General features: G+C 41.7%; 1 protein-coding gene across 1 annotated transcript in view; it reads right to left on the bottom strand.

Moving 5' to 3' along the window:
• LOC109907022 (metabotropic glutamate receptor 4-like) overlaps window positions 1-22137 on the bottom strand; it is a 202871-nt gene that overhangs the window by 53615 nt on the left and 127119 nt on the right. The window contains exons 4-6 of the mRNA XM_031793321.1: window positions 17367-17502; window positions 11072-11226; window positions 10574-10714 (exon numbers count right to left, since the gene is read on the bottom strand). Coding sequence (XP_031649181.1) covers window positions 10574-10714; window positions 11072-11226; window positions 17367-17502 — 432 coding nt within the window. The remainder of the gene's footprint in view (window positions 1-10573; window positions 10715-11071; window positions 11227-17366; window positions 17503-22137) is intronic.

Genomic DNA, 22137 nt, shown 5'->3' with positions numbered 1-22137 from the left:
AATACATGTATCACTAGCCACTTTAAACTATGCCACTTTTATATGTTTATATATATTTATATATATATATGTTACGTACTCGATACCATCTACTGCATCTTGCCTATGCCATTCTGTACCATCACGCATTCATATATCTTTATGTACATATTCTTCATCTCTTTACACTTGTGTGTATAAGGTAGTTGTTGTGAAATTGTTAGGTTAGATTACTCGTTGGTTATTACTGCATTGTCGGAACTAGAAGCACAAGCATTTCGCTACACTCGCGTTAACATCTGCTTACCATGTGTATGTGACAAATAAAATAGGATTTGATTGGATTTGACCTCAACTCAATTGAGATGGTTTGGGAAGGAAAAGCAGCCAACAAGTGCTCAGCATATGTGGGAATTCCTTCAAGACTGTTGGAAAAGCATTCCTCATTAAGCTGGTTGAGAGAATGCCAAGAGTGTGCAAAGCTGCAATCGAGGCAAAGGGTGGCTACTTTAAAGAATCACAAATATACTATATATTTCGATTTGTTTAACACTTTTTTGGTTACTATATGATTCAATGTGTGTTATTTCATAGTTTTGATGTCTTCACTATTATTCTACAATGTAGAAAATAGTAAAAATAAAGAAAAACCCTTGAATGAGTAGGTATTTCCAAACTCTTTACTGGTACTGTATAAATTAATGATGCGTACCCATTGATTCTTGATGAGTATAAAGTATAAATGCCTCATGAACTTCATTCAACTGTAGTACCCCATCAGAACCCAAAATATAAGCTTGTTTAACTTCACTGTTTTTGTAAACAAAGTAAATGTAAACAGACCATTAAACATGGTTAAAACTATAATGTTGATATCATGGATGGTCAGTCCTTGCATCCATAGTGTAGTATATAGATTTGAGAGTGGTCGCATTTCAGCAGCCTCATCCCTCAGCTTTTTACTGAAACTGCGGAGGGGAGAACACTTTATTGATGTTTCAATTAAGGATTGCCGCTTTAATCACCTTATAATAGTGTAATAGTGATTATATGGTGCAATCTACTTTTGTGCCATTAATATCAAGCAAAACTTGATGTCGAGAACTAAATTCTAGAATTGCAAACAAAAATAATGATAATGAAAGCAAAACAAACTCAAAACAGAACATTGCAAGGATTTCTTTTAATGCAAGAAAAAAACATTTTTAAATGGATGCAAAAAATGGGTTTATTTTATTTTATGATAATGCAATTAAATGAAAAACTCTCCCTCTTTCCTGCAATTTTCCCTATCTTAGGTTATGTTACCCTGACATTTTCTTTGGCTGCCTTTTTTTCCAGTTGCAAGTTTTGGCACATTCATTCCTGCCACACGGCACTGTGCACCCCACTGCTGTTTTACTTTGGAAGCTAAGCAGGGTGGGTCCTGGTCAGTCACCGGATGGGACACCAGAAGTAGCTGGAAGTGGTGAAAATAATATTGGGTGATTTTTTTAACATGAGGAAAAAACGTGAACAATTTATTTATGTAAGGATTTCACATTATTTTTATTTTGACATGAGATTTTGATTTGTTCATGTGTGTTCCCACGTGTCCAAAAACCACAGGTGTTTTTTTACACATGATTTTTCATGTTTTTTTGTTCTAATTGTAAGGGACAAGTGTTTTGTTTATTAAAATGTTTACATTTACTGCTCTCATTTAAATATCATTTTCACTAAGAGCCTTCTCAAGATGCTCTGGACCTCCTTATTTCTGACTGTGGCAGTCTTGGCAAGTTATTGCCTGGGATTTTCTAAATCAGCTTAATAATCAAAGAGCAATTAGTCGGATGGCGAGACACTTGCTCTTGCTGTCTGAAAATTCCACTCCATTATCAATGTGTGGAATTAAAGTACTTATTGGCTTATCTTATGACCTATCTGCCATTCTCACGATCTGGCCATGGACACATTGAGCAATATAGGGACCTACAGGTTGAGGTAGTTGTCACCTACAATGTAAACATAGGCCCTGGGCCACAAGGTACAAGCAATGAAATTTGGTCTGAGACCAGTGGTTGGATCTGAATTATACATCCAGACTCTGGGGATTAGGCCTTTCAGTCTGGAGTCACCATCCTAATGGATGAGAGGAAAGGTACTAAAACCTAACATTATAGTAGAAGTACCTCCAGCTGAGGTGCACTTGTAAGTGGTTGATACTGTATATGTGACTCATAATTACCCTTTTGTTTTGTTGTTCATTCCACATACAATCCACCAATACTACAATCCTAAACTTCTGGGGGGGGTACACTTAGGTATCAGTCTCCATAACTACCCGTCCCTGGAGTTTCTTATGAAATTAAATGGAATGCTTTACAGTCCCAACTTCCTCGGTTACATATTTACAGTAACATCAGCAGTTAGCATTAGCAGGGGGTTGATTTGTAAACATCTATTTAGCAGTAAATCACAAGAGAATACTCTTTGTTCCCACTTCCCTCAAATTCGATGATTGGGCAAGCTCTCATTTAAGATTTTAATTCAAATTATTATGTTGTCTATTAGAGCAAATCGATCATTTTACAGAGGTCCAGCACAATCGTATTGCAAAACGTGCCCCTGAAAAATTAGAGAGAGAGAGAGAGAGAGAGAGGAGCGTCTGCTAAATGATGTAAATGTAAATCTAACTCTTTCCTGTAGAAAATTACAGTGCTCCTGGGGCCACTCACTGCAGGAAAACAAATCTGCAGCAATTTAGCTCAAGAGCTGCCACCATGACAACTGATGAAAGGTATGGGTAAACACAAAGTGAATACTATCCTCTCTTGAAATTTAGGAGGATAGTCTGTTTGAGAGCATCCCTAAGGCATTGTCATGTGCAGAAACCCTTACAGTTGAGTCTTGGATTAATTGACTAATGTTGTGATAATACTAATGCACTTTCATTATTATTCTCCTGGATTTCTTCAGGCCCCCTGTGACATGTTGGAGCCAAGACGGGAAATCTCATTCATGATGAATAAATATTGCATAATTGTTAAGCTCCTCAACATTTTGCTAAATGAGCTAAAATAAACAAAGAGCTTACATTTGTTCTCTTCCTTTATCCAATTTAGAAAACTAATCACCATTCATTTGAATTGTAAATTAGGTACTCACATGTTGATGATGTATGTGGTATGTTGTGGTTCTGGGAGTGTGCTATATGTACAGTATTGTGAGTGGTGGTCTTGAGTGCATGACTCTCTTCAAGGAAAGCAACTGAACCATGCATGAGAGCACCAGATGTTCCAGCAGTCTGTGTGATCTCGCTAACTGTAGCCAATGTAAGACCTTTAAAAAAGGTTAACATTCACAAGGCCGTGGGGCCAGATGGATAATTTTTTATTTAACCTTCACTTTTAATAAGCAAGTCAGTTAAGAACAAAATCTTATTTACAATGACGGCCTAGGAACAGTGGGTTAACTGCCTTGTTCAGGGGCTGAATGACATGTTTACATTGGCAGCTCAGGGATTCAATCTAGCAACCTTTCGGACACTCTAACTACTAGGCTACCTGCCGTCCTGGATTACCAGGACTCGTACTCAGAGCTGACATTTTCAACCATTTCGTAATACCTACATGTCTAAATGACTATCGCCCCGTAACACTCACATCTGTAGCCATGAAATGCTTCAAAAGGCGATCATGGTTCACATCAACACCATCATCCCAGAAACCCTGGACCCACTCCAACAACCACAGTCAGAGGCTGGAACTAAGACAGCATTGAATGAGCTATACGGCAAACGGTACCGAAGCGCCAAGTCTGGGTCCAAGAGGCTTCTAAACAGCTTCTACCCCAAGCCATAAATCTCCTGAACACCCAATCAAGTAGCTACACAGACTATTTGCATTGCCCCCCTCCCCCTCTTTTACACCGCTACTACTCTTTGTTGTTATCATCTATGCATAGTCACTTTAATAACTCTACCTACAGTTGAAGTGGGAAGTTTACATACACTTAGGTTGGAGTCATTAAAACTATTTTTTTAACTTCTCCACAAATTTCTTCTTAACAAACTAGATTTTTGGCAAGTCGGTTAGGACATCTACTTTGCATGACACAAGTACTTTTTCCAACAATTGTTTACAGACAGATTATTTAACTTGTAATTCACTGTATCACAATTCCAGTGGATGAGAAATTTACATACACTAAGTTGACTGTGCCTTTTAACAGCTTGGAAAATTCCAGAAAAGTATGTCATGGCTTTAGAAGCTTCTGATAGGCTAATTGACATTAATTGAGTCAATTGGAGGTGTACCTGTGAATGTATTTCAAGGCCTATCTTCAAACTCAGTGCCTCTTTGCTTGACATCATGGGAAAATAAAAACAAATCAGCCAAAGATTGTAGACATCCACAAGTCTGGTTCATCCTTGGGAGCAATTTCCAAATGCCTGAAGGTACAACGTTCATCTGTACAAACAAGAGTACGCTAGTATAAGCACCATGGGACCACGCAACCGTCACACCGCTCAGGAAGGAGACGCGTTCTGTCTCCTAGAGATTAACATACTTTGGTGCGAAAAGTGCAAGTCAATCCCAGAACAACAGCAAAGGACCTTGTGAAGATGCTGGAGGAAACAGGTACAAAAGTATCTATATCCATAGTAAAACTAGTCCTATGTCGACATAACCTGAAAGGCCGATCAGCAAGGAAGAAGCCACTGCTCCAAAACCGCCATAAAAAAGCCAGACTACAGTTTGCAACTGCACATGGGGACAAAGATCATACTTTTTGGAGAAATGTCCTCTGGTGTGACGAAACAAAAATAGAAGTGTTTGGCCATAATGACCATCATAATGTTTGGAGGAAAAAGGGGGAGGATTGCAAGCCGAAGAACACAATCCCAACCGTGAGGCACGGGGGTGGCAGCATCATGTTGTGGGGGTGCTTTGCTGCAGGAAACACTGGTGCACTTCACAAAATAGATGGCATCATGAGAAAATAAAAATTATGTGGATATATTGAAGCAACATCTCAAGACATCAGTCAGGAAGTTAAAGCTTGGTCGCAAATGGGTCTTCCAAATGCACAATGACCCCAAGCATACTTCCAAAGTTGTGGCAAAATGGCTTAAGGACAACAAAGTATTGGAGTGGCCATCACAAAGCCCTGACCTCAATCCTATAGAAAATGTGTGGGCAGAACTGAAAAGGCGTGTGCGAGCAAGGAGGCCTACAAACCTGACTCAGTTACACCAGTTCTGTCCAGAGAAATGGGCCAAACTTCACCCAACTTATTGTGGGAAGCTTGTGGAAGGCTCCCCAAAACGTTTGACCCACGTTAAACAATTTAAAGGCAATGCTACCAAATACGAATTTACTGTATGTAAACTTCTGACCCACTGGGAATGTAATGAAAGAAATCAAAGTTGAAATAAGTAATTCTCTCTAATATTATTCTGGCATTTCACATTCTTACAATAAAGTGGTGATCCTAACTGACCTAAGACAGGGAATTTTTACTAGGATTAAATGTCAGGAATTGTGAAAAACTGTGTTTAAATGTATTTGGCTAAGGTGTATGTAAACGTCCGACTTCAACATGCACATATTACCTCATCTAACCAGTGCCCCCACACATTGACTCTGTACCGGTACCTCCCCGTATATAGTCTCGCTATTGTTATTTTACTGCTGCTCTTTAATTACTTGTTACTTTTATTTCTTATTTTCATCCATACTTTTTAAACTGCATTGTGGGTTAGGGGCTTGTAAGTAAGCATTTCACTGTCCAATACAATTTTATTTTATTTTATTTGAATTTGCATACAGATGCACAGATGGCACAATCTCTATTGCACTCCACACTGCCCTCTCCCACCTGGACAAAAGTAACACCTACTGTATATGAGAATGCTGTTCATTGACTATAGCTCAGTGTTCAACAGCATAGTTTCCTCCAGGACCCTGGAACTGATCACCTCTCTCTGCAACAGGATTCTGGACTTCCTGACAGGCCACCCCGTGATGTTGAGGGTAGGCCAAAACACATCCACCACGCTGGTCACTCAACACGGTGGGCCCCTTAGGGATGCGTGCTTAGTCCCCTCCTGTACTCCCTGTTTACCAACGACTGTATGCACTACTCCCAACCCCATCATTCAGTTAGCTGACGACACAATGGTGGATGGCCTGATCACAGACTACGATGAGACAGCCTATAGGGAGAAAGTCAGTGACCTGGTAGTGTTTTGCCAGGCCAACAACCACTCCCTCAATGTCAGCATAACAAAGGAGCTGATCGTGGACTACAGGAAATGGAGGGCCCAGCATGCCCCCATCCACATCGACATGGCTGTGATTGAGCGTGTCGAAAGCATCATGTTCCTCTGTGTCCACATCACTAAGGAATTATCATGGTCCACACATACCAACACAGTCGTGAAGAAGGCACGGCAACAGCACTTTCCCCTCAGAAGGCTGAAAGGTTTTGGCATGGGCCCTCAGATAGGCATCCTCAAAAGGTTCTAAAGCTGCACCACTGAGAGCATCTTGACTGGCTGCATAACCTCTTGGTATGGAAAATGCTTGGTATCTGACCGCAAGGCGCTACAGAGGGTAGTGCATACAGCCCAGTACATCACTGGAGCCGAGCTCCATGCCGTCCAGGACCTCTATACCAGGCGCAAAGCCACGCATGTCATAGACTGTTCTCACTGTTGCAGTACGGCAAGGTACTGATGCACCAAGTTTGGAACCAACAGTACCCTGAAAAGCTTCTACCCCCAAGCCATGAGACTGCTAAATAGTTAACTAAATAGCTACCCAGACTATCTGCATTTAACTCTTTTGACTCATCCCAAACACTGCTGTTACTGTTTATTATATATCCTGTTGCCTATAGTCACTTACCCCTACCTATGTGCATACTGTATTTCCCTCAATGACCTCGTACCCCTACACATTGACTCGGTACTGGTACACCATGTATATAGGCAAGTTATTGTTACTCATTGTGGATTTATACCTTGTGATATTATTTGTCTATTATGTGTCTATTTTTCTATCTGTAGGGTTGGGAAGTCTACACCTGTTGTTGACGAAGCATGTGACAAATACAATTACATTTTATTTTAACAGGGAAGACATATTGATACCTAGGTCTCTTTTACAAATGTGCCCTGTATATACAACATAAATATACACATTATGTATATGTATATTAAAATACAAAAACACAGTCATGGGAATATTACAAATCACCCAGAAAAACAGTTACATTCCTCCACAAATACGTCCCCAACCAATACTTTGAATTGTCTGAACGGCACCTGAAAATCAAATGAAATGTATTGATGGGAGGATCATATTTACTGTTAATTTAGTGCAATTAGGCAAGGGTCTTCAATCTTTTCTTGCCCAGGGACCCTGGCAACCGGCAACACAGAGGCCCCCATCATATGTCTTGTCTTATCATCAGGTGAATGATAATGGCAAGAAGAATTAATCAACACTTTAAAAGTAATACATTGAATAGATCATTTGTAATTATTTTGATCTCCCCACATTGTGATTGGAAGAGGAAGTAAACATTTTCTTTATTAGCAGCTGTTTAGCTGGTTAAAAAAATGTTAGCCATGTGTTGGCAAAAAATGTATGTTAAAGTCAAGAAAGCTTACCAGCAGGCAGCTGGTGCAAATGGGGATGACCATGGAACAAGTTATTTGCAGTCTTCAATGTCTCGAACATACCGAAGACCCGTTGCCTTCAACTAGCGGAGGATACTCTGCCACCAATCGACCCATCAGCACATCAGTCCATTCAGCAGTCCGCCCAGGTCAGCGATGCCCGTTTATCCCTCCCGGATAAATATGACGGAAACCCATCTAAATGTCGTGGCTTCCTACTCCAGTGCTCCCTCTATTTTGTGCACCAGATGGGAGCTCCCACCCCCGAGAGGTCCATGGTTGCCACGGTTATTTCTCTGCTGACTGGGCAGGTGTTGGAGTGAGCTACAGCCGTCTGGGAGAGAGGAGAGGAGGAGCTGGCTTCGTATGAGGGGTTGATGGCTCTGTTCAGAGGTATCTTCAATCATCCACCAGAGGGCAGAGAGGGGGGTGAGTGCCTACTCCAACTACAGCAGGATGACCAGACCGCTGCAGAGTACTAGCTCACCTTCAGGACAGTAGCCACATCCAACGGATGGAATGAGCCGCCGCTCCATACACTATTCCGAAGAGGACTGCATGAGGAGGTCCAAACGGAACTGGCATGTCATGACATCAACCTCAACTTGGACGCACTCATCTCGATGGCCATCCGTTTGGATAACCTACTTTGGGAGCGTCAGTACCCAAATTGCTTCTCTCCCTCCCTCAGTGAACACTGTGTCAGAGCCTGAACCTATAGAGGTAGGGGTCACACACCTCCCCGCGGCGGAGCAACGCAGACAAAGACAGCTGGGGCTCTGTCTCTATTGTAGTCAAGGGGGGCACCAGCTTCAGCAGTGTCCGGTATGTCCCAACTCGGGATCCACAAGAGCTGAGAGACAGTCACGTGATCTTCTACCTCCTGGGACAGGTGTGAGTATCCCATCTTCATCATTTTCTGTCAAGCCCTTTTCATTGTCGATCACACTAGCTGGCTGTCCCTCATGTACTGTTTCTACATCATAGTGGATTCCGGTGCCGCAGGGAACTTTATTGACCAGACCCTTACCTCCTCTCTGAACATCCCCTCATACTCGCTCTCCTCTTTGTTTCCGGTTCAAGCTCTTGATAATTAGCCACTGGGAACCGGAACTATCACACACATCACCGTGGAGTTCATTCATCAGAAAAACATTCACTAGTGCACCAGCTCACAAGATCACCCTTGGAATTTGGTGGTTGTGGATAGATTCTCAAAATCCTGTCATTTTATCCCTACTGCTCATCAGATCGCTGAGGCACTGTTCCAGCAGGTCTTCCGATATTATGGCCTTCCAGAGGACATCGTCTCCAACCGTGGCCCACAATTCACGTCACGGGTATGGAGAGCTTTCATGTAGAAGCTCAGGGTCATTGTCAGCCTCACTTCTGGGTATAGGCCTCAGTTCATTGGGCAGGTGGAGAGGATTAACCCCTGATGAACCCCTGATTACATATATCTGTCACTCCCTTAGTTCCATTCCCCAGGCAGTATTGACTATGTGTTTCATGTCTAGACGCAACTCTTGTCTTGTATCGTTCCATGTTCATTATAATGTTAAACTCACCACCTGCTTCTCGACTCTGAGCGTCTCCGTTATAGCGATACTCATAATATCACTAGCAAAAACTACCAGGTTGAATACCCATCAAATACTGGGTTGAATAACCATACATTAAGTTATCAAATTCAGGTCTTACATCAGGTTGGCACACAAGCTCTACAGTAGTTCCCGCCTCATAAATGAACTAAGGAGAGTATTTTTTTAGAAACATGGATCTGAACAGAACTAATGACTCAGGCAATGTTTCTCAACCCACCCTGGATTCGATTTGATCACATAGAACTGAACCTGTAGAAAAGTGGAGACAACACATCTTCTGTTTTAATACACTGTCTTCACAGCAAATAGTTATCGGGCCCCTGATTTATAGCATTGTGATATAATGGCATTAGGCAATGGCTGCGAGGAAAACCCATCCTGGTAACTATCATAGCAAGCTGATGAAAGCATGAAACATTAACGCATAGGAAGGAATCAATCATCAGCACATCACAATCCAACCAATACAAGAATCAGTCCAGTCTGGACTGATTAGAATCCTGCAGATTGTGTTGTCTGTACAGGGAAATGAAAGACAGTCAGGCTTGGAGTGCCCACTGATTTTAATGACCTGGGAGCTTGTCTCTAATATGCTGATTGGATTTGCTATTGATTATGTTTCCAACTTGTGTAATGGCCCAGTTTTGGTGATTGCTATTGTACTGCAGTGCAGATTGAACTTGGCGACGGGGAGTCATGGGAACATTTAATCATGTCTAATAGAACAAGAGTATCATACCCTTTACTCAAACACATTGCATTTCCCCAAAATGTACCATAGCTCATACTACAGTATCCTACATCTCTGCAACAACATAACGCTGTTGGAGAAGGGTTATAAATGTATATTTCAAGTACAAATACATGTTAAGAACTGTAATGAAACCATTCTATTTTGTTGTTATTGCACTTCCCAAAACACATTCCACATTTATGTAGTCACACTCCACGGCAATATAGTTCCTGACTCTTCTATTCTGCTTAATTGAACCCATTAAATGGTGTGACCCTGTATTTGTGTATTCAGCAAGCACTGCATTACACAGTCTCTTGTGAAGTGATATTTGACTAATCAAAGTTTCTGGCAGAGTTTGGAACTTACCACAGAAAGTGTATATAGCCCTGCAATCTGGGAATACATTTTGGGCTCCATGTTTCTCACCCTTGCATACAAAATAACCATAGTATTTAAAGTAGATGTAATGGCACATCATCCAAGACATGACGGAATACTACAACTAGTGATTGCATCTGTGAGTTCATAAACAATCAGAGTGTGTGTGGGACTAGGTTATGGTAAACAAGGAAATTCTATTCTTACTTGTGCACTTTTTGATGCCGGATCCTTTCTTCAGAGCATGTCGACTGAGTTTGCACTGAAAGTTGTTTTCCCAGAACTCTGCAAACCAAATATTCCTTCTGTTGTTGTCCAAAGTTCTGCTGATAAAGTAGCGATCAAACCCTAGAGAGATCAATGAGAGGCACAGTTGGATTTAGAACCACCTGCTGAACTACTGCAGAGATGTGTATTGGATTTTCTGATTACTTTATCAACAAGTTTTTTTCAGCACTACCTCCACATAGTACTACTTTCATCTTACAGGTGTTCCTACAGTATATCCTGATGTTGTTTACAGTATATGTCAGTGTTTTATTTGGAAATGTCAGGGTTTTGAATTACATTTGGATTTCATTGTCAAAGACAACAAAAAATAGATACAAATGTCATCCTCACATCACCAGTACTGCCAACTGTCGTGTGTCATTTAAATTTGACAATAAAGAATATAGAACATCATATTCTGTATAACATCAGTACCTCGGATGGACTGCCGTTTAGGTAGGATGGTAACAGCACCTTCTGCCATCTCCTCCTGGTTGAGTATGGGGGAGATCTTAGACCCCCAGCTGTCTGAACCCACCCATATGAAATGTCCTGTCTGGTTGTCCTTCTTAGCTGCTTGAAGAAGCCGCCTGTAGGAGGGGCAAAGAGAGAATACAGTACAATTCTTGCCAATTATATACATGATTCACCTACTCATGGGGCTGGATGATTAGGTAAATACGATGTGTTGGTACTGGACATTAACAACAGCCAAACTACACATCGCGTGTATTGATCCTAGGACCAGCACAATACACTAAAGAAGAACCATGTTTTGAACACTAAAGAAGAACCATGTTTTGACCCCCACCACAACAGGACCACAGTACTGGAAACACAGTCGCTACAACAGGACCACAGTACTGGAAACACAATCAATACAAAAGGACCTCAGTACTGGAAACACAGTCGCTGCAACAGGACCACAGTACAAGAAACACAGTCGCTAAAACAGGACCACAGTACTGGGAACACAGTCGCTACAACAGGACCACAGTACTGGAAACACAGTCGCTACAACAGGACCACAGTACTGGAAACACAGTTGCTACAACAGGACCACAGTACTGGAAACACAGTCGCTACAACAGGACCACAGTACTGGAAACACAGTCGCTACAACAGGACCACAGTACTGGAAACACAGTCGCTACAACAGGACCACAGTACTGGAAACACAGTCGCTACAACAGGACCACAGTACTGGAAACACAGTCGCTACAACAGGACCACAGTACTGGAAACACAGTCGCTACAACAGGACCACAGTACTGGAAACACAGTCGCTACAACAGGACCACAGTACTGGAAACACAGTCGCTACAACAGGACCACAGTACTGGAAACACAGTCGCTACAACAGGACCACAGTACTGGAAACACAGTCGCTAAAACAGGACCACAGTACTGGAAACACAGTCGCTACAACAGGACCACAGTACTGGAAACACAGTTGCTGCAACAGCCAGGTACAATAACAATACAGTGTATCTCGAGTCACTCTGCCACCCCTTTGGCTCACCAGTTAACCCAGAATGAAGTGACAGAGTAATGCATGTTTGAGTTATAATGACCTTTCTCCTACCTCTCACTGAATAAACATGGTTTATTCTGAGCCCCAGCTTTCCCATATTACGCTCTACAGGATAAAATGTCTGTAACAAAACCTACAGTATACTAGTATCATGTCATATGCTCATTTTTTGCCCCCCCTTGAGGTAATTTACAGAACAATCTTGTTAATCACATACAGTAAATACCAGGTGTTCTCATCATGGTGTGGTTATTTAGTGATGAAGGGTTGGCATGACAACAAGGTTTATGTTTAGGACAAAATGCCTTCTGCTAGCCTTAGTGCTGTAAACTCAGAATGTATATTAAAAAATATATATAAATTGGCTGCCAACTCACATTGACTGGGTTCAAGGGTACAGCAGGCACGCTGGGCAGAAATCCCCCTGGCTTTTGTAATTACTGTATATCCAGACCCATTATCAGGCTCGGATAAGTCAATGAGCATTTTGTGTCACTGGCCTACACACAATACCACATAATGTCAAAGTGGAATTATATTTTTAGAAATGTTTACAAATTAATAAAAAATGAATAGCTGAAATGTCTCGAGTCAATAAGTATTCAACGCCTGTGTTAAATAATTTAAGGAGTAAAATTGTGCTTAACAAGTCACATAATAGGTTGCATGGATTCACTCTATGTGCAATAATAGTGTTTAGTGTGATTTTTGAATAACTACCTCATCTCTGTACCCAGCACATACAATTATCTGTAAGGTCCCTCAGATGAGCAGTGAATGTAACTTTATATCCTGAAAACAAAGTGTTATCTTTGGGACAAATCCAACAAAACACATCACTGAGTACCACTTTCCACATTTTCAAGCGTGATGTTGGCTGCATCATGTTACGGGTACTGTATGCTTGTCGTCAGCAAGGACTAGGGAGTTTTTTAGGATAAAAAGAAACGTAATAGAGCTAAGCACAGGTGAAAAAGTGCACAACCATGTGATGGTCTCAAAAAAGAGGTGTCAATTATAGTTGCAACTGCCCCGGCGTTTTGGTAAGAGAACGTAAATGACCAGTAGGAGACAGGGATACAATCAACACTTTATTACCACACTGAACAGACAGGCACACACACACACACACACACCATTAGGAAGAGGAATGGTCAAAGATGCACTAAAGATGAGTCAGGGAGTCCAGAAGACGCATTGTCAATGTGGAAGGGTGCAAATCTGAGTTAATGTAAAGGACAGGAGCTTACAGAGGTTGTCTTAACCTGTCCTCCTCCTGGAAACAACTAAAGAGTTGAGAGGCAGAGTGGGGTTCTGCTGCTTCCAGGCTAGGTCACAGATTGGTTGATCAGGTCAGCGGACTCTGTTCCCTTAATAACTTGTTGAGGATAGGGGGCAGTATTTTCACTTTGGATAAATTGCGTGCCCATAGTGAACTGCATCCTACTCTGTCCTAGATTGCTAATATATGCATATTAGTATTACTATTGGATAGAAAACACTCTATAGTTTCTAAAACTGTTTGAATTATGTCTGTGAGTATAACAGAACTCATAGGGCAGGCAATCTTCCAAACAAGAAGTGAAATTCTGAATGTGGGGCAACTTTGAAGTCATCGCCCCCTCCTTTCCCAACAAGATATGGATCTGGTAGCACTTCCTACGCCTTCCACTAGATGTCCTCATTCAGTAGAAAGTGGAATGGAGCATTTGCTGTGAACTTTGACCGAATGGAAGGGGAAATACTCAGTGTCCCGACAGAATGTCATTTTCCTGTGGTGCATTTCTCTGTGGGTACTACCGCCGTTCCATTTGGCTCCAGCTGAAAACGTATGATCCGGTTGGAACGTTATTGGATATATATGATAATAACATCCTGAAGATTGATTCTCTACTTAGTTTGACCAGTTTATTCGACCTGGAATATATCTTTTGGAAGTTTTCGTGCAAGTTATCCTGGACCAGCAGTCAGTTTTTGGGCACGTGAGCTTAAAGTGATAGCAAATGCAGCTACTTGGACACAAGTATTGGACATTATGGAACAAAACAACGATTTATTGTGGAACTAGGACTCCTTGCCCTACATTCTGATGAAAGATCATCAAAGGTAAGGGAATATTTATGTTGTAATTTCGTATTTCTGTTGACTCCAACATGGCGGCGAAAATACTTTTACGTCTGAGCGCCGTCTCAGATTATTGCAATGTTAGGCTTTTTCCGTAACGTTTAAAAAAAATCTGACACAGCGGTTGCATTAAGAACCAGCGTATCTTTACTTATATGTAGAACATGTATCTTTAGTCAAAGTTTATGATGAGTATTTCTGTTATCTGGCGTAGCTTTCTATAATTCCTCAGCATATTTTGGAGGCAGTTCTGAACATGGCGTCAATGTAAACCGAGATTTGTGGATATAAATATGCATATTATCAAACAAAACATAAATGTATTGTGTAACATATCATATGAGTGTCATCTGATGAAGATTTTCAAAAGGTTAGTGATTCATTTTATCTCTAATCCTGCTTTTGTGAGTATCTTTAGCTGGAAAAAAATGGCTGCGTTTTCCCTTTGATTTGGTGGTGGTCTAACATAAATATACGTTGTGTTTTCGCAGTAAAACATTTAAAAAATCGGACATGATGGGTAGATGAACAAGATGTTTATCTTTCATTTGAGGTATTGGACTTGTTAATGTGTGAAAGTTAAATATTTCGAAATAATATTTTTTAATTCCCTGCGCCACCTTTTCAGCTGAATGGGGGGGTGGAGTTGAAGACAATTTAGACATGGTTTGTGTATGTGTGCCATTCAGTGGCCATTCAGAGGGTGAATCGGCAAGACAAAATATGCCTTTGAACGGGGTATGACATGCACACCAGTTTGAGTATGTCAAGAACTACAATGATGCTGGGGGTTTTCACGCTCAACAGTTTCCTGCGTGAATCAATCATTTGTAAAAAATATTTAACCTTTATTTAACTAGGCAAGTCAGTTAAGAACAAATTCCTATTTACAATTACGGCCTACCCCTAACCCGGACAACACTGGGCCAATTGTGTGCTGCCCTATTGGACTCCCAATCACGGCCGGTTGTGATACAGCCTGGAATAAAACCAGGGTCTGTAGTGAAGCCTATAGCACTGAGATGCAGTGCCTTAGACCGTTGCGCCACTCAGGTCCACCACCCAAAGGACATCCAGCCAACTTGACACAACTGCAGGAAGCATTGGAGTCAACATGGGCCAACATCCATGTGGAATGCTTACGACATCTTGCCCCGAAAAAAATTGAGGCTGTTCTGATGGCAAAAGGGGGTGCAGCTCAATATTAGGAAGCTGTTCCTAATGTTTTGTACATTCAGTGTATATTATATGCTTGTGGTAGTAGTAGGTACTGTAGGTTTTGAATGTGCTGTAAAACATAATGGAACCCACACACATCACCAGCTGTTGCCCCAAGACACTGATCAGGACAATCCTCAGTCCTCAGGACAACTAAAAGTTTTTAACACTGCAGAGGAATGGAGGAAATTGGTAATTGATTGGTAATTGCTGTAAACTAGAAAACCAGTATTAGTCCAAAGCTTGGACATACCTACTCATTCAAGGGTTTTTCTTTACATGTGCATGTACATTTTTAAATAATAGTGAAGACATCAAAACTATGAAATAACACATGGAATCATGTAGTAACCAAAAAAGTATTTAAAGTAGCCACCCTTTGCTTTGATGACAGCTTTGCACACTCTTGGCATTCTCTCAACTAGCTTCTCCTGGAATGCTTTTCCAACAGTCTTGAAGGAGTTCCCACATACGCTGAGCACTTGTTGACTGCTTTTCCTTCACTCTGCGGTCCAACTCATCCCAAACCATCTCAATTGGGTTGAGGTTGGGTGATTGTGGAGGCCAGATCATCTGATGCAGCACTCCATCTCTCTCCTTCGTCAAATAGCCCTTACACAGCCTGGAGGTGTGTTTTGGGTCTTTGTCCTGTTGAAAAACTAATGATAGTCCCACTAAGCACAAACCAGATGGGATGGCGTATCGCTGCAGAATGCTGTGGTAGCCATGGTGGTTAAGTGTGCCTTGAATTCTAAATCAATCACAGACAGTGTCATCAACAAAGCACCTCCACAACAGTCACACCTCCTCCTCCATGCTTCACGGTGGGAACCACACATGTGGAGATCATCTGTTCACCTACTCCGCGTCTTATAAAGACATAGCGGTTGGAACCAAAAATCTCAAATTTGTACTCATCAGACCAAAGGACAGATTTCCACCTGTCTATTGTCCATTGCTCGTGTTTCTTGGCCCAAACAAGTCTCTTATTATTATTGGTGTCCTTGTAGTGGTTTCTTTGCAGCAATTCGACCATGAAGGCCTGATTGACACAGTCTCCTCTGAACAGTTGATTTTGAGATTGAACTCCGTGAAGCATTTACTTTGGCTGCAATCTGAGGTGCAGTTAACTAATGAACTTATCCTCTGCAGCAGAGGTAACTCTTGGTCTTCCGTTCCTGGGGCGGTCCTCATGACAGCCAATTTTATCATCGCACTCAATGGTACTGTTGAAATTCCACAAATTCACTTTTAAATGGCAAACTTGTTAATTGAAATTAATTCCAGGTGACTTCCTCATGAAGCTGGTTGAGAGAATGTCAAGAGTGTGCAAAACTGTAATCAAGCCAAAGGGTGGCTATATTGAAGAAACTCAAATATAAAATATGTTTTGTATTTGTTTAACACATTTTTGGTTACTACATGATCCCATTTGTATTATTTCATAGTTTTGATGTTTTCACTATTCTAAAATGAAGAAAATAGCAAAAATTAAGAAAAACTCTTGAATGATTAGATAAGAAGAACATATCATCAAAATGTAGTTAGATTGAGTGTGTTTAATGTGAACTGACACATATCCCATTCACTGTTGACATCTAATGAAAATAAAGCTGATATAGCTTGCTGAAAATGGTGTATTTCATTTTAGGGATGTTCAATCATGGTGGGGAGGACAATATACTAATGTACAGCCATTTACACCGCAGTGCATCCCCATCTAAACCAATGGGAAAACATGCTGAACGTTGCGTCATAAAACAAAAACTCAGATAAATTGAGATACTTTGTTGGCATCATTTAGTATGTTAGTTTAATCATTTTTTCATTCCTGTAACAGTCAACTTCACTAACCTAATGTCATCTTCATTGGCAAAGAGAATAACAACCCGTGCATTGGGGTTCTCTGACAGTCTGCGGATGATCTTGTCAAACTCTCCAGGCTTAGGTTCTCGTGGTATCTTCACTGACTGAGAGATGCACACACCTCCTGTAATCAAGGGACAGAGGAACATGTAAGGATTATTATAGACAGAGGAAAATAGACATGGATAAATTACACTAGCTGATCTGTCTAGGCTGTCTCTAAATCAGAGTATAAATAAAGTTTATAATCAGTACCTGGGGACCTTTTATCAGGGTACACCATCTCTGATGTAGTTTGTAGTATTGTTAGGGAACACCTGTCGGGCATCAGTACCAGAAATAACTATATCGGTAAACCAGCACAGGGCATCTGCATATAGCTACAGTAAACCTCTATCTAAATGCAGGTTCATCATTCTTAGAATCACCCTCTTTCTTAGTTCTCTGTATCAACTGAAAGTAGGCCAAAGCCAAGTAGAGTTTTTTTTCACTCGCCTAAACCAACAACACTAATCCTATTCATATCTTCAGGACTTTTCATGGATGACTGGATGCAAGACAAAAATTGTGCTGGTGTAATATTTCACAGCATGATGAACGCAAGTTATGAACTAAATATTGTCATGTACCACAAGGGGCATAGCAGAGACACGGAAAACCATAGATTCAGTTTATGGAGGTGCCAATGAGATTGGGGATATTGTGTAGCAATTCGTGACAAACCTACACTCGTAATTGAACATTTGCGAATAGTTGAAATGTTTCTCTCCATAGATTTATTTTTGTTCAACTTTAGCATTGTAAGGCTTTCAGTAAGTTATAAAATACATTAAGTACATCTTGCTTACTGGGCAAGCATACATTTACTGATATTCATCTTTCTACTTTTTCACAGCATTCTTTTTGTTGTGTATTGTATGAATCCAAACATATAACGCATCAAGGAATTCCATTTTCAATGGAAGTATCCACATGACTCATAAAACTGTTCAGTTGGCAGTCAGAAATTGACAGTTACTCTGACATGTCATCAACAAAAAAATTCAAAGTGACATGATCAAAACTCCAAAATAACCCACCCATACATCACACACCATATTATGGAAACCAATGCTATTTAATTTAAATTCAATCAATCAAATCCATGTAACCAGTGGTGTAGTGGAGGGTAAACTCAAGTAGAGTAAACTCCGTTTACCCATTTTTTGTTGTTGTTGGCGGAACAATGCAAGTTTAGGGAGTGTTCCTTTACTCGGAGCGACTGGCTATCAACGTTTACCCACCAATTGTTTTTACCACTACATCACTGCACGTGACCTAATCCTATTCTGACCATTCCTAATCTGGTGTGTTAGACTCTGACACACACAATACACTTACACAATTCCCAAAAGAGAGCAGCAAACTAAACCTTCCCGTGCCATGGTATCCAACAGCAGAAAGAAAGTGAGGGAGCTCCAGCATACGTCCATTGGATAGCAAACAAGCCAAGGCTTTCTAATTCTCAGAGAAACATTTCAGGAGAATTGTTTTGTAGTCCTGCCAAAATGCCACAGAGTCTATGGGCATGCTAATGAACTGTGCAATCAATGCAGGAATAATACCCTCTGGTTCAGTGAATAGCTGCCAGGGCAGCACAATGGATCAGAAAACAAAGCAGCGGCGCCCCAACTCTGATACTAATAGGTTGTGAAAGTGGAAGAAAAAAAAATAGCAAAGACCATTAGATGGACAACAATGGGTGTGATGACAGTCTAGCTTATAGGTGCAAAGGGCCACTTCCGGTTGAGATCCTTTGAGCTAAGGCTTTAGTCAATGGCATGCAACAACACACTGATGTTATTGTACTCCCTCCGAGATACTGTACATGCAAGTAGTTGATTTTTCTTTGATTTTGTGGTTTTACTACCCCACTATACCCAAGTAGCCTACATGAAGCATACACTGGCAGTGCTCTGACCATGCTGTCACTGGGCTGGATAATCGTTTCTTTGAGTCTTGTCTTTCGTCTGTAATGTAGTTTTCGTTATGTGTCAGACCCCAGTAAGACTAGCTGTCGCCATTGGCATCGGCTAATGGGGATCCTAATATATCATATAAATCAAATCAAATTACTCATATCATGGTTCATGTCTGTTTTTTCTAGGGTCAGCCATTGTCATAGTGACAGACCCATGATTCTCCTGCTTCCACGATTCTTTCACTCATTCCTCCAGACGCCAAAATAGATTGAAAGCCATTCGTGGGTCCGACAATTGTCCAATCTATTCAGTGGCCTACACTACATTTTCTCCATCCTACATTCTGTTTTCACTCTTCAATCCTACAGTACTCTGTAAACTTTTCCCAACTAATTATACCCAGTCGAAACTGATTCTCCTGAGGTGTATCTGTCAATCTAGCTGTCTCATTCTATCTAGGTAGCCTGTAGACTTATGGGAAATGTTACTCCAGTAATGGGTGGATCTAGGGTGAATGCTTTAACTATTCTCCTCATCATTACCAGAGACTCTATCCATCTCAACCATAATATCGCTTTGCCTCATAGGTGTCCCAGTCCCAGTCCCAGGGTCCCTCACCATATTCTCTGTGTCTCCACCATAGAGTCTCTGGTAATGATGAGGAGAATAGTTAAAGTCTCCAGTGTATATCTCGCTCCCTTGGCTTCCATCTCCAGAGGCGAGGTCACAGAACAGTAGCAGTGAAGAGGGAGCAGGGAGAAAGGGATAACACTTTCTCCCTGCTCCCTCTTCACTGCTACTGTTCTGTGACCTCGCCTCTGGAGAGGGAAGCCAAGGGAGCGAGATATACACTGGACGTGCTATCTTGTCCCAGACCTGTGTTTTCAACTCTCTAGAGACAGCAGGAGCGGTAGAGATACTCGGAATGATCGGCTATGAAAAGCCAACTGACATTTACTCCTGAGGTGCTGACCTGTTGCACCGTCTACAACCACTGTGATCATTATTATTTGACCCTGCTGGTCATCTATGAACATTTGAACATCTTGGCCATGTTCTGTTATAATCTCCACCCAGCACAGCAAGAATAGGACTGGCCACCCCTCATAGCCGTGTTCCTCTCTAGGTTTCTTCCTTGGTTACGGGCTTTCTAGGGAGTTTTTCCTAGCCACCGTGCTTCTACACCTGCATTGCTTGCTGTTTGGGGTTTTAGGCTAGGTTTCTGTACAGCACTTTGTGACATCAGCTGATGTAAGAAGGGCTTTATAAATACATTTGATTGATTGATTGATTGAGATAGAAAGAGCAAGCTCCCAGCCACTTGCAGTTGAGACCCACTGAACTCACTGGGTCCCCTATTGGGTCACTGGAACACCCCCTTGGGTTGTGCCATGGCGGAGATCTTTGTGGGCTATACTCGGCCTTGTCTCAGGATGGTAAGTTGGTGGTTGAAGATATCCCTCTAGTGGTGTGGGTGCTGTGCTTTGGCAGAGTGGGTGGGGTTATATCTTTCCTGTTTGGCCCTGTCCGGGGGTGTCCTCGGATGGGGCCACAGTGTCTCCTGACCCCTCCTGTCTCAGCCTCCAGTATTTATGCTGCAGTAGTTTATGTGTCGGGGGGCTAGGGTCAGTTTGTTATATCTGGAGTACCTCTCCTGTCCTATTCGGTGTCCTGTGTGAATCTAAGTGTGCGTTGTCTAATTCTCTCTATGTCTTTCTCTCTCTCGGAGGAGGACCTGAGCCCTAGGACCATGCCCCAGGCCTACCTGACATGATGACTCCTTGCTGTCCCCAGTCCACCTGGCCGTGCTGCTGCTCCAGTTTCAACTGACCTGAGCCCTAGGACCATGCCCCAGGACTACCTGACATGATGACTCCTTGCTGTCCCCAGTCCACCTGGCCGTGCTGCTGCTCCAGTTTCAACTGTTCTGCCTTATTATTATTTGACCATGCTGGTCATTTATGAACATTTGAACATCTTGGCCATGCTCTGTTATAATCTCCACCCGGCACAGCCAGAAGAGGACTGGCCACCCCACATATGCTCTCTCTAATTCTCTCTTTCTTTCTCTCTCTCGGAGGACCTGAGCCCTAGGTCCATGCCCCAGGACTACCTGACATGATGACTCCTTGCTGTCCCCAGTCCACCTGACCGTGCTGCTGCTCCAGTTTCAACTGTTCTGCCTTATTATTATACGACCATGCTGGTCATTTATGAACATTTGAACATCTTGGCCATGTTCTGTTATAATCTCCACCCGGCACAGCCAGAAGAGGACTGGCCACCCCACATAGCCTGGTTCCTCTCTAGGTTTCTTCCTAGGTTTTGGCCTTTCTAGGGAGTTTTTCCTAGCCACTGTGCTTCTATACCTGCATTGCTTGCTGTTTGGGGTTTTAGGCTAGGTTTCTGTACAGCACTTTGAGATATCAGCTGATGTACGAAGGGCTATATAAATAAATTTGATTTGGAAACAAAACTCCATAATTCAGCCCTATGCTGCTAGCAGTCCTGCATCATCAGCTATAATATTGCAATCATATTACAATGCATTACCAATCTATGTACATTATAATTGTAGGACTCTAGTATGTATTCACTGTTCGGCAGGTATTCTTATTATTTCCCCATTACAAAGTTGTTTGGTGGGGGATGGGTTGTGGTGGAGTTTATGATGAACTGCGAAAACAAATCCAGCACAGACTACATCTTATTCCTTCTTCAAAATGCCTTTTTATCGATCTAATTATGATTGTTCCCTCGTTGTGCATCTGCTATTATAGTTCATGTAAGGTAATAAT

The sequence above is a fragment of the Oncorhynchus kisutch genome, linkage group LG17 (genome assembly GCF_002021735.2).
Source record: "Oncorhynchus kisutch isolate 150728-3 linkage group LG17, Okis_V2, whole genome shotgun sequence".
NCBI classification, from domain to species: domain Eukaryota; kingdom Metazoa; phylum Chordata; class Actinopteri; order Salmoniformes; family Salmonidae; genus Oncorhynchus; species Oncorhynchus kisutch.
This window is presented reverse-complemented; position numbering and strand designations above follow the sequence as displayed.